This window comes from Manis pentadactyla, chromosome 4, assembly GCF_030020395.1.
Source record: "Manis pentadactyla isolate mManPen7 chromosome 4, mManPen7.hap1, whole genome shotgun sequence".
NCBI lineage: Eukaryota > Metazoa > Chordata > Mammalia > Pholidota > Manidae > Manis > Manis pentadactyla.
In genome coordinates this window covers 55,559,372-55,573,630 of record NC_080022.1, presented here as the reverse complement: position 1 = coordinate 55,573,630, position 14,259 = coordinate 55,559,372, and the positions used below count along the sequence as shown (strand labels likewise).

The 14,259-nt window shown below is 37.6% G+C and overlaps 1 protein-coding gene across 6 annotated transcripts in view; it reads left to right on the top strand.

Annotated features, from left to right (window-relative positions):
- Positions 1-14,259, top strand: part of DNAI4 (dynein axonemal intermediate chain 4) — a 110,961-nt gene that overhangs the window by 58,947 nt on the left and 37,755 nt on the right. For all 6 annotated transcript variants that reach the window (XM_057500305.1, XM_057500303.1, XM_057500302.1 and 3 more), the window contains one exon: positions 11,954-12,148. In XM_057500305.1, the coding sequence (XP_057356288.1) occupies positions 11,954-12,148 (195 nt within the window). The remainder of the gene's footprint in view (positions 1-11,953; positions 12,149-14,259) is intronic.

The following is a 14,259-nucleotide window of genomic DNA, read 5'->3' as shown; positions in this document are numbered from 1 at the left end:
TTGTTGATGTGATGGATTGCATTAACTGAATTTTGAATGTTGCACTTGCCTTGCATACCTGGAATAAAACCCATTTTGTAGTGGTATATATTACTTTTATACCTTGTTAGATTTGATTTGCTAACATTTTGTTTAGGATTTTTGCATTGTTTTCATAGGAAATAGCATTCTGTAATTCTCCTTTCTTGTAATATCTTCATTTGGTTTTGGTATTAGAGTAAAGCTAGCCTAAGAAAATGAGTTGGGAAGTGTTCCATCTACTTATTTTCTGAAATAGGTAGTGTAAAAATGACATTTTTCCCTTAAATAATTCACCAGTGAAACCTCTAGGCCTGATACTTTCTGTTTTGGAAAGTTATTAATTATTGATTCCATTACTTTATAGATATAGGCCTATTCAGATTATCTATTTGTCCTTGTATGGGTTTTGGCAGTTTATGTCTTTCAAGGAATTTTTCCATTTGTGGGCATAGTTATTCACAATATTTCTCTATTATTTTTTTGACGTGTGGTATCAGTAGTGATGACACATCTTCTATTCCTTATACTATCAGTATATATGTTCTTTTTTTTTCTTGGTCAGTCTGCCTGATGATTATGAATTTTAATGATCTTCTCAAAGAGCCAACTTTTAGTTTCGTTCATTGTCTCAAATGATATCCTGTTTTCAATTTCATTTATTTCTGCTCTGATTTTTATTATTTTCCTGCTTTGTTTTAGGCATATATTGCTCTTCTTACTCAAGTGACCTAAGATGGAAGCTTAGATTACTGATTTTAGATTTTTCTTTCTTTTCTAGTATATACATTCAATGCTATAAATTCCCCTATGAGCACTCTTTTTGCTGCATCTCATAATTTTAAGTTACATTTTCCTTTTAATTTAATTCAAAATATTTTTAAATTTCATTTGAGACTTCTTCTTTGATGTATTTGTAATTTATGTGTGTGTTTTTAATTTCCAAATGTTTTTGGATTATCCAGCTCTCTGTTATTGTATTCAGATTTAATTCCCCTATGGTCTGAGACCATAGTTTGTATGACTTCTATTCTTTAAAATTTGTTAAAGTGTTCTTTTTGGCCCAGAATGTGATCTATCTTGATGTACATTCCACATGAGCTTATGTGTATTCTTTTGCTATTGCGGGAAGTATTCTATAAATTTGTGATGGTGATATTCAGTTCAACTCTATCTTTTCTTCCTATTGGGTCGGTTAGTTACTGATATAAAGGAGTGTTAAAGTCTCCATCTATAATAGTGGATTTATCTACTTTCAGTTCTATCAGTTTTTGCCTTATATATTTTGTAGTCTTGTTTTTTGCTGCATAAACTTTAAGATTGCTATGTCTTCTTGGAGAACTGGCCCTTTTATCATTATGCAGTGTCCTTTTTTATTTCTGATAATTTTCTTTCTCTGCAGTACACTTTGTCTGAAATTAAATATAGCTAACTCCAGCTTCTTTCAATTAGTGTTATATATTTCTCTATCCCTTCATTTTAATTTTTGTCTTTGTATTTAAATTGGGTTTCTTGTAAACAACATTTTCTTAAAAGGTAGATTTTAAGTATGGCAAGGCAAACAGAGCAGGACACTATTGCCATTGAAAAGATAGCTTGTATAATCACAGATCTCAAGAAGAGGAGCATTCTATGCTACGGGCTAGAAGAGAAGCACCAGGATTAGTCAGGAGGATGAGGGAATGAGAAGAAAATGTGGTCAATAAACTTTGTTGTGATTTTTATAGTAGAGTGGGTGAAACAGAGTAAGTGGGCTTAGAATTGGCTATTAGGAATAATTTCAGTGGGCTCTGTAGTATAGGGACTTATTTGCTCCAACAGTATTTTTGTAGATTCCTTGGTGTTTTCTACTTAGTCAGATCATCCACAGATAGGGGCAGTTTCATATTTTTTCCTTTCTGATGTATGTCTTTTATTTCTTTTATTGCCTTAGGGCAGTAGCTAGAACTTCCAGCCCTGTGTTGAGTAAGAGTGGTAACAGCAGATATCCTTGCCTTGTTTCTGATTATAAGAAAGCATTGTGTTTTACCATCAAGTATAATGTTACCTGTAGATTTTTTGTAAGTGTTCTTTATCAAGTTAAGGAATATCTACTCTATTTCTATTTTTCTTCATTTTTATCATGAATGAGAATTGAATTTTGTTAAATGCTTTTTCTGCATTGATAGGTATAATCATGTGATTTTTCTTCATTAACTTGTTAATATGATGAATTGCATTGATTGTTTTGAATATTAAAGCACTTTCACCACTAGAGTAAATCTCAATTGATTGTGGTATATAATTCTTTTTAGATATTGCTGGATTCTATTTGCTAATATTTTGTTAAGAATTTTTGTGCCTATATGAGAGACATTGGTCTGTGTCTTTCTTTCTTTTTACTTTCTTTGTCTGATTTTAGGATACTAACTTCCAAATAAATTGAGTTTTCCTTCTTCTTTTATTTTCTGGAAGAGATTATGTAGGATTGATGGTAATTCTTTTTTAAATGTCTGGTAGGATTCTCCAGTGAGACAGTCTGTGCAGAGATTGCTTTCATGGGAGTTTTTACAATTACAAATTCAATTTCCTTATATTTCAAATTATATTATATTGGATGAATTGTAGTAGTTTGTACTTTTTGAATAATTGGTTCATTTCATCTAAGTCATTAAGTTTATGTATATACAGTTGTTTTTAGTTATCCTATATTATCCTTTTGATGTCTGCAAGGTCTGTAGCATCTCCCAATTTTATTCCTGAATTTGGTCATTTCTGTCTTTTCTCTTTTTTTCTTTGTTTTGCTTGAAGGGTGCCAATTTTACTGACCTTCTTAAGGAACCAGCTGTTTCACTGATTTTCTCTAGTTTTCTGTTTCCAGTTTTATTTCTGTCCATGTATTTTCTATTTCTTTCTGATAGATTTTAGTTTGCTTTTTTTTTTTTTTAGGTTCTTGAGTTGGAAGCTTAGCTTAGCATTGCTTTTGCTGTGTCCCAGAAATTTTGATATGTTGTTTTCATTTTAATTAAATATTTTAAACTTTCCTTGAGACTTCCTTTTTGACCACAGATTATTTAGAGATTTTTTTTTTTTAGTTTTTAAGTGTTTGGAGATTTTTCTATTGATCGATTTCTAGTTTGATTCTCTTATGGTTAGAAAATACACTATGATTTCTCTTTTTAAGTGTATTAAGGTTTGTTTTATGGCCCAGAATATGGTCTATCCAGAAACATGTTCCAAGTGCACTTGAAAAGAATATGTATTCTGTTGTTACTGAGAGAGTGTTACATAAATGTCTACTAGGTCTTTTTTAGTTACTGTTGTTGAGTTCTTCTATATTCTGGCTGCTATCTAGTTGTTCTACCAAACTTTGGATTTCTCTATTTCTCCTTTCAGTTCTACAAGTTTTTGTTTAAATACTTTATAGCCTTGTTTTTTCATGCATAAACAGAGTTACTATGTCTTCTTGGTACAGTCATTATATAAAGTTGCTGTATGGCTTCATGTAACTCCAGGGGGAAAATCCTGGGGCAAAATACCTCTACAACCAAAATCGGTTAAAAGGAGAAATAAAGTTAAGAAATACTTTTATTTCTTACAGTCAGTCATCCCTGTCTCTCTCTTGACCTGGCTGCAACAAAAGAGAGCTCCACCCAATCTCTCCAGTTCAGATAAACCCTCACATGCCCTTGTAATTACCTATTGATATGTAGGTGGACTACTTCTCTCCAATTCTTCAAAATACCTATTGATATGCAGATGCGCTAAAGCCAGGTGAGAGAGTCTGGAAATACTGCAATTTTACCCACAGCCCACACCTTCAGAAATCTCGCCTCATAATCTACATGTTCCCCATCTTCTGCAATGGCCCCTGTGCAAGAAAACTGGAGCATTATAACCAGGCTAATAACATAAAATAGCAACAGCAATAAAATCATGATAATTCTCAAAGTGTAGGCTTCAATTAGATTCAAAGTCTTAGGCAGATTAAGTCAATATCTCATCTATTCCACAAGCATTCAGTAGCTGAACAAATAGGTAGGGAGTTCAGAGCAATCATCATGTGGCAGCTGCAGCCAGGGGGCACATCCAGGCCACAAGAACTGTAGAAGAAAATAACCTTAAGAGTGATAAGATACATGTTTTAATGACACCAACATAGGTAAATCTTGTCCATCAGGTAGGATACATGCAAAAGTGTGGTCCTGGGATACAACAGTGGCAGGAATGGGATCTTGTCCTGGCCTAGTATACCAGATTTTCACCCCACTCCCTATGGGAGTTACAGATAGGTCAATATATAGGGCTATGGGAGGTACAGGCACTGGACATAAAGATAATACAAAACTTCCCCTTAAGATGCTCTTACCTCCCAGACATTTTGGGTACACTACTATAATCTTGGGGGGCCACTCTCCTGTTACCCAAGGCATACACAGGAGGCCAGCTTCCAGGCCTTTTCCCCAAGGTGCCAGAAGGGCCAGCTATTGCTGGTCCATGTGTCAAAATGTTCAGGGCCACATCCATGCAACAGTGTCACCAGAGTTTAATGCAGTAGTGGCTGGCAGCAGGATGTTGCTCTGCTGGCCATATCCTGGCTTCAGTAACTCCTCTTTGGTTTGCACATACAGGTGTATGGGAGAGGCAGCAAGGTGTGTGAGCATATCCACAGGACTCAAGACTCCTTTTCGGGACTTTTCATTCAAACGCCGTAGCACTTTCCATAAGCAAATTGACCAGCCTGTAGTCTATTGGTGTCCAACTTCAGGCCAGATTTCAAAAAACCATTGTACCTCTATCATTCCTACCCTAGTAAGGTTATATGGTACATTGGTACATGAAACTTCCACTTTATTCCTAATTGCTGCTTCCATTCTTGTAACACATGTCCAGTAAACTGGGTGCCTTGATCACTCTCAATCACCCATGGCTGGCCATAGGCTGCAAAGAGATGCAGACCTCTTGGTGGTTTGCTGATCTGCACGATGTATAGGAAAAGCAACCAACAGGCCAGTAGCTGTATCCATACTAGCCATGGCATACCAATATCCTTCTGATATCGGCAGAGGTCCCATATAGTCTCTTTGCCACCTGACAAGGGGTATCAGCTCCTTTACTGTTGTCCCATGTTGCTGTGGGACTTGGTATAAGTTCCTCTTAGAGCACACAGGGCACTCCCTCCAGGTTGCTGACTTCTTCAAAGGTCAATGGCAAGCCCCACCAACAGACTACAGTCCCCATTGTCTTTTGCCCCGCATGCAACAAACACTGATATAACCATTGGGCTACATCAGAGGTGGGATTTCCTTCTAGCCAACACACCTGGGCCATTGTGTCTGCTTCATCATTCCCTGGGGATGCCAAAGGCAAATGGCCAGTCACATGACATACAGTAACAGTCTTAGTCTGACCAGAGGCCTGTAGGTTTTGCCACAACTTTTGCCCCCAAAGGGACTGGTGACCAACCATCCAGTTGGCATAGTACCATGTTGGTAGCCACAGGGTCAAGCCTCAATAGACGGCCCAGCTGTCAGTGCACACAACTATAGGGGAGGGCTCCTCGGTGATCATGTACCATATTGCCTGCAACTCAACCCATTGCCTGCTCTTCCCTCTCCATCCTCCACTCATATTGTCTCAGTCTTAGGATGGAAAGCCACAGCCCTCCACTTTGGGGGCTGCCCACAACTAGAGCTGTCTGTATACCAAGCATCTTCAGGTATAGGGGATTTTCCCTCCTAATAAGGACTGTTGGCTACCAGTGGCTCAAAAGCAAGTTCTCCCTGCTTTCCACTGGTATACACCAGCCCTAGTAAGTGTTGCTGGCCTTCCCACGTGAAGGCAAACTGTTCCTGGCTTTCCTGTGCTATGTCAATAGAGAAGAAAGCATTAGCAAGGTCTACTACATAATGATACGTTCTGAGTTCATGGCTGAGGGTGTCCAGAATGTCTGCTATAGAGGGGACAGCAGCATGCAAAAGGGGTGTGACTTTATTCAATTCTCTGTAGTCTACAGTCATATGCCAGGAGCCATCTGGCTTTCCCAGTGGCCACCCTAGGGAATTAAAAGGACAATGATGGGCTTTATGATGCCCACCCTCTTAAACTCCTGTAGAGTTTCTTCAATTTCCTTGTACCCCCCAGGCAATTTATACTGCTTAATATTTGTCACCCGCTGAGGTACAGGCAGAGCTACAGATGGGTGCTTAGCATGACCCCTCAGAACTGCCTTTACCACACATATCCTCAGTCTGAACTTGCCTGGAGTGGTCTGTAACCACAGGCCCTGTAGAATATCCACCCCCAAAATATATTCCAGGATGAGAGAAATGTATACTCCTTTGGGGGTAAATGCACTATCCACTATAGGATCTGGGTTTTCTTCACACTAATTGCCTTACTCCTATAGCCATCTATCATAGCAGAGGTCCCAGGAAAATGCTCAGGGTTACCATAAATCAAAGAACATTCAGCTCCTGTGTCCACCAGCACTAGGACACATTGTACATTCACAGGGAACCAATGAATTGCTAATTCTACCTTTGGCCTCTGATCCTCACCATGTCCCCCAAGGTGGGGGCCTTGACCCTCCCTTCAGTAAAACTGCAATGCCCAATCTTTGTCATGTGGGGGTGAGGGCCCAGGTGGAGCCTGAGTACTGCTCCTGGAAAGTCTTGCAGGGACACAGGCCACACATGGGGCTTTGCCTCTGGCTTCCATGTCCTGGACCTCAGCGGCTGGAACTGCTGCTCTGGCTTTAATTGGTGCCACAGTTCTAATAAAATCCTATTGGGTAGCCCATCAGGTTTTTCTTTCACTACCCTGGCTTTTATCAAGTCAACCCATATGTGGTCCTTGAGACCTTCATGGGGCCTTTTACACCTCTCCTTTTAGTTGTAGCCCATACTTCCTTCTGGGCTCTTATTGTTTCAGCCTCCTCCAGATCTGCTAAATTATGAGTAGCCTCACTTATGGGTTGCCCATGTGCAGGGCAAGAATAGTCACTAGGGACCCAAAGAGAGATGGAGGAAATGTATGGACCACCAGGTTTCTCATTCCTACAGTGAACAACTCCTCATCGGGGATCTGGGGGTCCATATTATAGATGATATTTTTCATGCCCAATTCCTGCAACACCTGTTGGAGCTCTGCATACGTTTCCAGCTAGTGGGCAAATATGGTAAATCACCCTTATTAGGCCAAACTGCCCTGATGGCTGCTGTCAGCCAATCCAGAAGCACCGATTCCCTGAGGTGTTAACAAGCATCTTGCAACCGCCGCCGGAGGGAAGAGTGAGTTGTCAGGGTAGCCAGTCTACTCATTTCAGAACCCGACATAAGAATGTTTTCCACCCCCATATCCCAGAGATGCAAAAGCCATGTAGGCAGAGGTTCCGATGGCTTCTGCTGAAACCGGACTCTTATGTCCACCAGCCCATCCTAGGTGTGGGGCAGAGCACAGAGTGCTCCATCACGTGGGGAGGCGGCAGCTCCTCCCCCTCAGAAGCCTGCAGTTGTATTTTTACTTTCTTAATTATAACTGGGCCTGCCTTTAATACAGTAGAGGCTGGTGCCCTTAGGAACAGATCATCCCCCAGCCCCACCACCTCATCCTCTCCTGACACCTCCTCCACCATCTCTGGAGCTGAAGGCACCATTCTTTCCTCCCCCTCTCCCATGACCTTCTGCAATGTGGACTCTCCTGCTGCTTTCCCCCTTGCTGCTGCTAAGGAATTTTCCAGGAGCATGACCTGTCCTTTCAATAACTGTCTCTCTTCCTTAAGGGCATCCCATAGGTAATCATCCAGCTCCTCCAAGCACTGCTGAAGTGTCTCTCTCTCCTCAATAATCCTCTTTCTCTTCTTGATAACACTTTCCACTATCTCGACAAAAAGAGATCCTACAATGCCAGCTGCTACACGGCCACTCAGGGCCTCTAAGCAGTCTTCTATCTGACAGAGGACTAATTCTGCAGCTTTCTCCACTCTTGCCCAGGTCTGGTGAAGGCCCCGCCCCTCTAGGAGGTGCTTTACCCTAGAAAATTCCCCACTAGGGCCTCCCTAATTGGAAGTCCCACAGATAGGGGGTTCCCGAATAAAGCTGCACTCTCTACCACTGCAGCCACTGGGACCTCCCCATCATCTCTAGAGGCTGCCTGCCCAAAGTTTGCACTCATTTAGACAGATTTCAGGTTCAGAGGTCCTGTTGACTGCCACCAGATGTAACTCGAGGGGGAAATCCCAGGGCAAAATACCTCTAAAACCGAAATCAGTCAAAGGGAAAAATAAAGTTAAGAAACCTTTTTATTTCTTACAAGCAGTTATCCCCATTTCTCTCTTGACCTGGCTGCAGCAGAAGAGAGCTCCATCCAACTTCTCCAGTTCAGATAAATCCTCACATGCCCTTGTAATTACCTATCGATATGTAGATGGACTTATTCTCTCCACCCCTTGGAAACACCTGTTGATATAAAGATGCACTAAAGAGATTCTGGAAATAGTGCAATTTTACCCACATTTTGAAAATTTTTTTATTCTAAAGCTTACTCTATCTGATTTTCATGTAGTCATTCCTGCTAGCCTTCAGTTAATGTTTCCATAATGTATCTTTTTCCATGCTTTCTTTAAACCTTTTTATAGTGTATATTCAGATAGGTTTTTTGCAGACATTACATATTTGGGTCATGTTTTTAATCCAATCTCTGCCAAATATATCTGTCTTTAAATAGATATATTTAGACCATTTATATTTAATGTAATTATTGGTGTTAGTGTGCAGTCTGCCATTATTTGTTTTATAGTTCTCTCTGGTTTTGTTTCTTTTTACTTTTTTTCCCTACCTTCCTGCTTGTAACTGAAACCTTTTTACAATTCCATTTTAATTCATCTATAGTGTTTTGAGTTTATCTTCTGTATTGCTTTTTTAGTGGTTGCTTTACATATTGCATTATATATACATAATATCACAATCCACTGGTTTTGACATTTTACCAGTTCATGTCAAGTATAGAAATCTTACTTCCCTTTATGCCCTTTTACCCTTCCCTGTTTATAATGTTTGCCTTATATTTTCCTCTAAATATTTAGGGAGAATATTTATGCATTGAGAACTATGTCAGACAATATTATACTTTTACTGTCAACCGTCAAGGATAATTTATAAAACTCAAAAGGAGTTACCCATTATTTTTCCCAATGTATACTTTTACCCATTGTTCTGTTTTACTTTCTGATGCTCCAGAATTTCTACTTTCATCATTTCCTTCCTGTTGATAGAACTTCCTTTATGGAAGATCTGCTGGCAACAAATTCTCTTAGTATTCATTAATTTGAGGATGCCTTAATTTCCTCTCTATTCTTAAAGAATATTTTCAGTGGATATACAGTTCTAGCTTGAAAGTTCTTTTCTTTCAACAATCAGAAAATGTATGCCACTTCTTTCTGGCCTCCATGGTTTCTGATAAGACATCTATTGTTCCTTATTTCCCCCTGTATATAAGGTGTTATTTCTCTCTCACTGCTTTATAGAATTTTTTCTTTCAGTTCAGTTTTCAGAAGTTTGAATATGATGTGTTTTGGTGTAGATTTATTTGTGTTTATCTTTGGTGAAATTCAGTTTCTTTAATCTGTATGTTATTCTTTTTTGTCCATTTTTGGACATTTTCAACTGTAATTTCTTCAAGTATTTCTTCAGTCCTGTCCTCATTCTCTGTTCCCTTTGGTATGCCAATGACATGAATGTTAGTTCTTTTGTAGTCCCACAGGTGTCTGAGGCTCTTTTCATTTTTTTCAGACTATTTTTTTTAAGCTTTTCATAAAGCATTGGGTAATTTCTGTTGTTTTATCTTCAAGTTCACTGATTTTTTTCTTCTGTCACCTCCATTCAGCTGTTGAGCCCATATTGAATTTTAAAATTTTGGTTATTGTATTTTTTAGTTCTACAATTACCATTTGATTCATCTATTGTTTACTAAGACTTTTTGTTCCTTCTGTAATACTTTCAATTATTTCATTAATTTCAGGTATGTTCATAAATACTTGTTGAAACATTTTTGTGATGACTGCTTTAAACTGTCAGATAATTCAGTCATTTCTGTCATCTCAGTGTTAGTGTCTATTGATTGTGTCTTTCCTTCTTTATTTTACTCTAGTTGAGAAGTTCTTGGTTCTTGGTATGATGAATGACTTTCAGATGAAACCTGAAGGTTCGGAGTGTTGTTAAGAGAGTCTGCATCTTCCTTAAATCTTCTGTTTTAGTAGGCTTTTTTGAAAAGAGGATATTGGAGTTCGCTGCTTCATTACTGCCAGGTAGTCATAGAAGTTCATGTTCTCTACTCAGTGACATTGAGGGAGTTAGTTTCTTCATCAGTGCTTGGAGGGAGTGAATGTGGAGCTCTGGCTTCCACTGATACCTCCATAGCTGGGATTGATAGGAGGGCCTACTTACTACTGTACAAGAGGCCTCCCTTGATGCCACAGAGTGGGAGATGGTCTCATTACTATTGGGCAGTAATATAATTTCTGACTCTCTACCAGTCCAATTCTGACTATTCTAGTGGAGCGACAGAAGGTGGGTGTGGAATTCCATGTTCCCCAAATGGTCTCTGCTGATATATTGCAGGAAGGGCAGCATGACCATTATGTCTGTAGGGTTGAAAATCCTGGCTCCCTACTGAGACTTCTCTGACATCACACCCACTGGAGGGTTGGGAGATTGGAATGCCTTGTTACTGCCTGGCAAGGGTGGAAGTCTACATTCTCTGCATAGCCTTTGTGGCATGGGTGTGTTTTATGTGGTGTGCATCTGGAATAGAGTGGCTTTAATCTAAAATTTTCTTTCTTGCAAGGCTCTGCTTTTCCTGGTCCTTTGGCTAGACAAGGGAGGCTTCTTTTGAGGGTTTTCTTTTTACCCATTTGTGTTTCCAGGTTGTTGGCCTCTTCAACTCCATGTCTAGAGTGTATGTGGCAGTAAGTAAGCCCAGAGAACTCGCCACTGGATGATTCCTTGGTTCATTTGGACTCTAGTTGTGCTATCATCTTCTCCCAAAGACTTTTTAAAGGATTCCTATGTTTGTTTTATATATAATGTCCAGGGTTTTTCAATGTATTTAACATGGTGGACAGAATAATAGTTCCCCAAATGTGTACACATCCCAATTCCTGGAACCTATGAATATTTTACCTTACATGGCAAAAGAGATTTTTCAAATGTGATTATTTAAGGATTTTCAAAGGAGGAAATTATCTTGGATCACCTGAGTGGACCCATTCTAATCACATGGGTACTTAAAAGTGGAAGACCTTTCCCAGCTATAGTCAGAGAGAGGCAATGACTGACGAAGGTTAGAAAGATGCAATTGTTCTGTCTTTGAAGATGGAGGAAGGGTTATGGTTGGCCTCTAGAAGCTGGAGAAGATATGAAATGAATCTCCTTTAAAGCCTACAAGAAGGAACATAACCCTGTTAACTTCTTGGTTTTAGCCTAGTGGGACATGTATCAGATCTCTAACCTACAGGACTCCAAGATAATAAATTCACATAGTTTTAATATACTACATTTTAAAATAATTTGTATATATCAATAAAAAATTAATATGGAAGTATAATATTCCTATGAAATGATAATCAAGTCATACTTTTATCTGAAGACTGATAATAATCTTATTTCAATTTGAACAAAAATGTATAGTGATACAAATTACCTCATGAAGTTATCATTGCTTATCTTCTGAAAAACACTATACTTTTGAGTGGTTAAGAATCCCAAAATGAGATAATATATGTATATCTTGCATGTGCTTGGTACACAGAAAGTATTCAATAAATGTCTGTTGAAGTTGTTGAGTACTGGAGAAAAACAAATAGTAATGACAAAATGTCATTTTTAGAGTATTTAGAATGCATGAGTAATATATTATATGGATTATCTTACCATTGCATCATGTTTGTATTTTACAGATAGTGAAGCTAGTTCTCTGATGGATATAGAAAGTGTAATTCTGGCTAAACTCCATGATGATGAAGACGACTACTCAGAAGCCATTTTGAAATCTGACAAGTTTCATCAGGACTTATTTTTTATGGAACGAGTTCTAATGGAAAATGTATTTCAGCCAAAACTTGCAGCTTATCGTCAGCTTCCTGTTTTAAGAGGTATTTTTTAAAAAACAATTAAATTTAGATGAGCTCAAATAATTTAAAAAGTTAAATGGTGTTAATATTTCTAGATACACTCTCCAGACTGCATTTTCACTTATTAAAAGATATATTTATATAGCTTTCAACACTAAACATGTGAGTAGCAGTAGAGTCCAGAGAAGGGAGCCCACAGAAAGAGGTATTCCTTAGATACAAAACTTCATACGTATCTGTGGCTCTTTTCTCTCCTTTGTCCCTACATTGAATTATTGTCTCATATTCAAACCGCCTTTTTCATTGCCATTGACACTTTCCAAGTTGTGCCTTTTATTACTTCTCCCTAATTTTATCACAGGGCATTCCTACAAATCCCATCTTTTATGTTCACAGAATATTTTGAAGGATTTTAAAGATTATCTAGTTCAACCTTTTAATTTTTGAATGAAGAAAATGAAGTTATAGTAACTTTCTAAGTTTACATAGTCTTTGACAAAGCTAGGCATTCAACCAACGTCTTTTGATTCCTTTCTAATTCTCTTTCCACTCTACCATGCTGGCATGCTGATGTATCCTGTGACACAGGTTTGAACATGGCATTTAATTTCAACACATTCCCATTGCCCAGAATAAATTACAAACCTTATAATAGAGCATTCAAAGATACTTAGAATCTGGCCACTTTATCTCATTGTATTGCTTTTGGAGACCCTAAAAGTTAGCCATATTAGGCTTACCTGATCTCCAAACAGAACCTAAAATTTCCTGCCTTACTACCTTTAGTTGGCATACGCTTGACAGTCCACCCTTGTTCCCATCCCATCTTTGCCTATTGTATTCCCTGCTTTCAAGTATGGATTAGGACAAACTCCTTCATGAAATATTTTTTGATCCTTCAAGTCTATATCGATCTCTTATATGCCTACTTCAAAATATTACATTTCAATATAGCGTGCGTGACAAATGGTTATAAATGTCTTTCTTTACAAAGATCCAAAAATATTGAAAAACCAAGTTTCTTCTCTCATATTATGTTGATATTTAAAATTTTTGGTCATATATGTAAAGTTTTCATTCTATATTTAAAAAGTTATAAAGTTGAAATCTACAGAGTATTGTAAATTTTGACATTTTTAAAGGCATTTGTTGGTAAATTATTTCTTTAAATGTATCTAAGAAGTAGAAATACCATAGGAAAATTTTTAATGAGGTTAGATTTACATACAATGAAATACATACATTTTAACTGTATAGTTTGATACATTTTGAAAATATATAAGCCTGTGTAACTAATACATTAACTGAAATAGAGCATATATCCATCAACTCCAAAAGTTTCTTTGTGCTGTTTTCCAGTTAAACATTTCCCCATCATAGGCAAGCATGAACATGATTTCTCTCCCCAAAGATTAACTGTTTGATATTTCATATAAGTGAGTTCATATAGTAAGTATTCTTTTATGTCTGGATTCTTTTACTCAACATAATGTTTTTGAGATTCATCTAGGTTGACATGTGTATAAGTAGTTCATTTTTTTTCTGAATAGTGTCCTATTTTATGAATATGTCATAATGATTTGAATATTTACTCACATGTTGATGGACACCTAGACTATTTCCACTTTGGGGCTATTATGAATAAATCTACCATGATCATTTTTGTATGTCTTTTTGTGGACATACATTTTTACCCAAAGGAATTAAATACTTATATCCACACAAAAACCTGCACATAGTTGTTTATAGCACCTTTATTGATAATTGCCAAAAGCAATTAAGATGTCCTTCAGTAGGTGAATGGATAAATAAATTGTGGAATATCTAGAGAATAGAATATTATTCAGCACTAAAAAGAAATGAATTATCAAGCCATGAACAAACATGAAGAAAACTTAATAGTATATTATTAAGTGAAAGAAGCCAATCTGAGAAATCTACATACTGTATAATTCCAACTAAAAAACGCTAAAAGTCAGTAGTTACCAAGGATTAGAATGTTGGAATGAATGAATAGACAGAGGATGTAAGATTTTAAAAAGTAATGAAACTGTTGTGCATAATACTATAATTGTGGGTACATGACATTGCACAATTGTCCAGATCCATAGAATGTACACCACCAAGAGTAA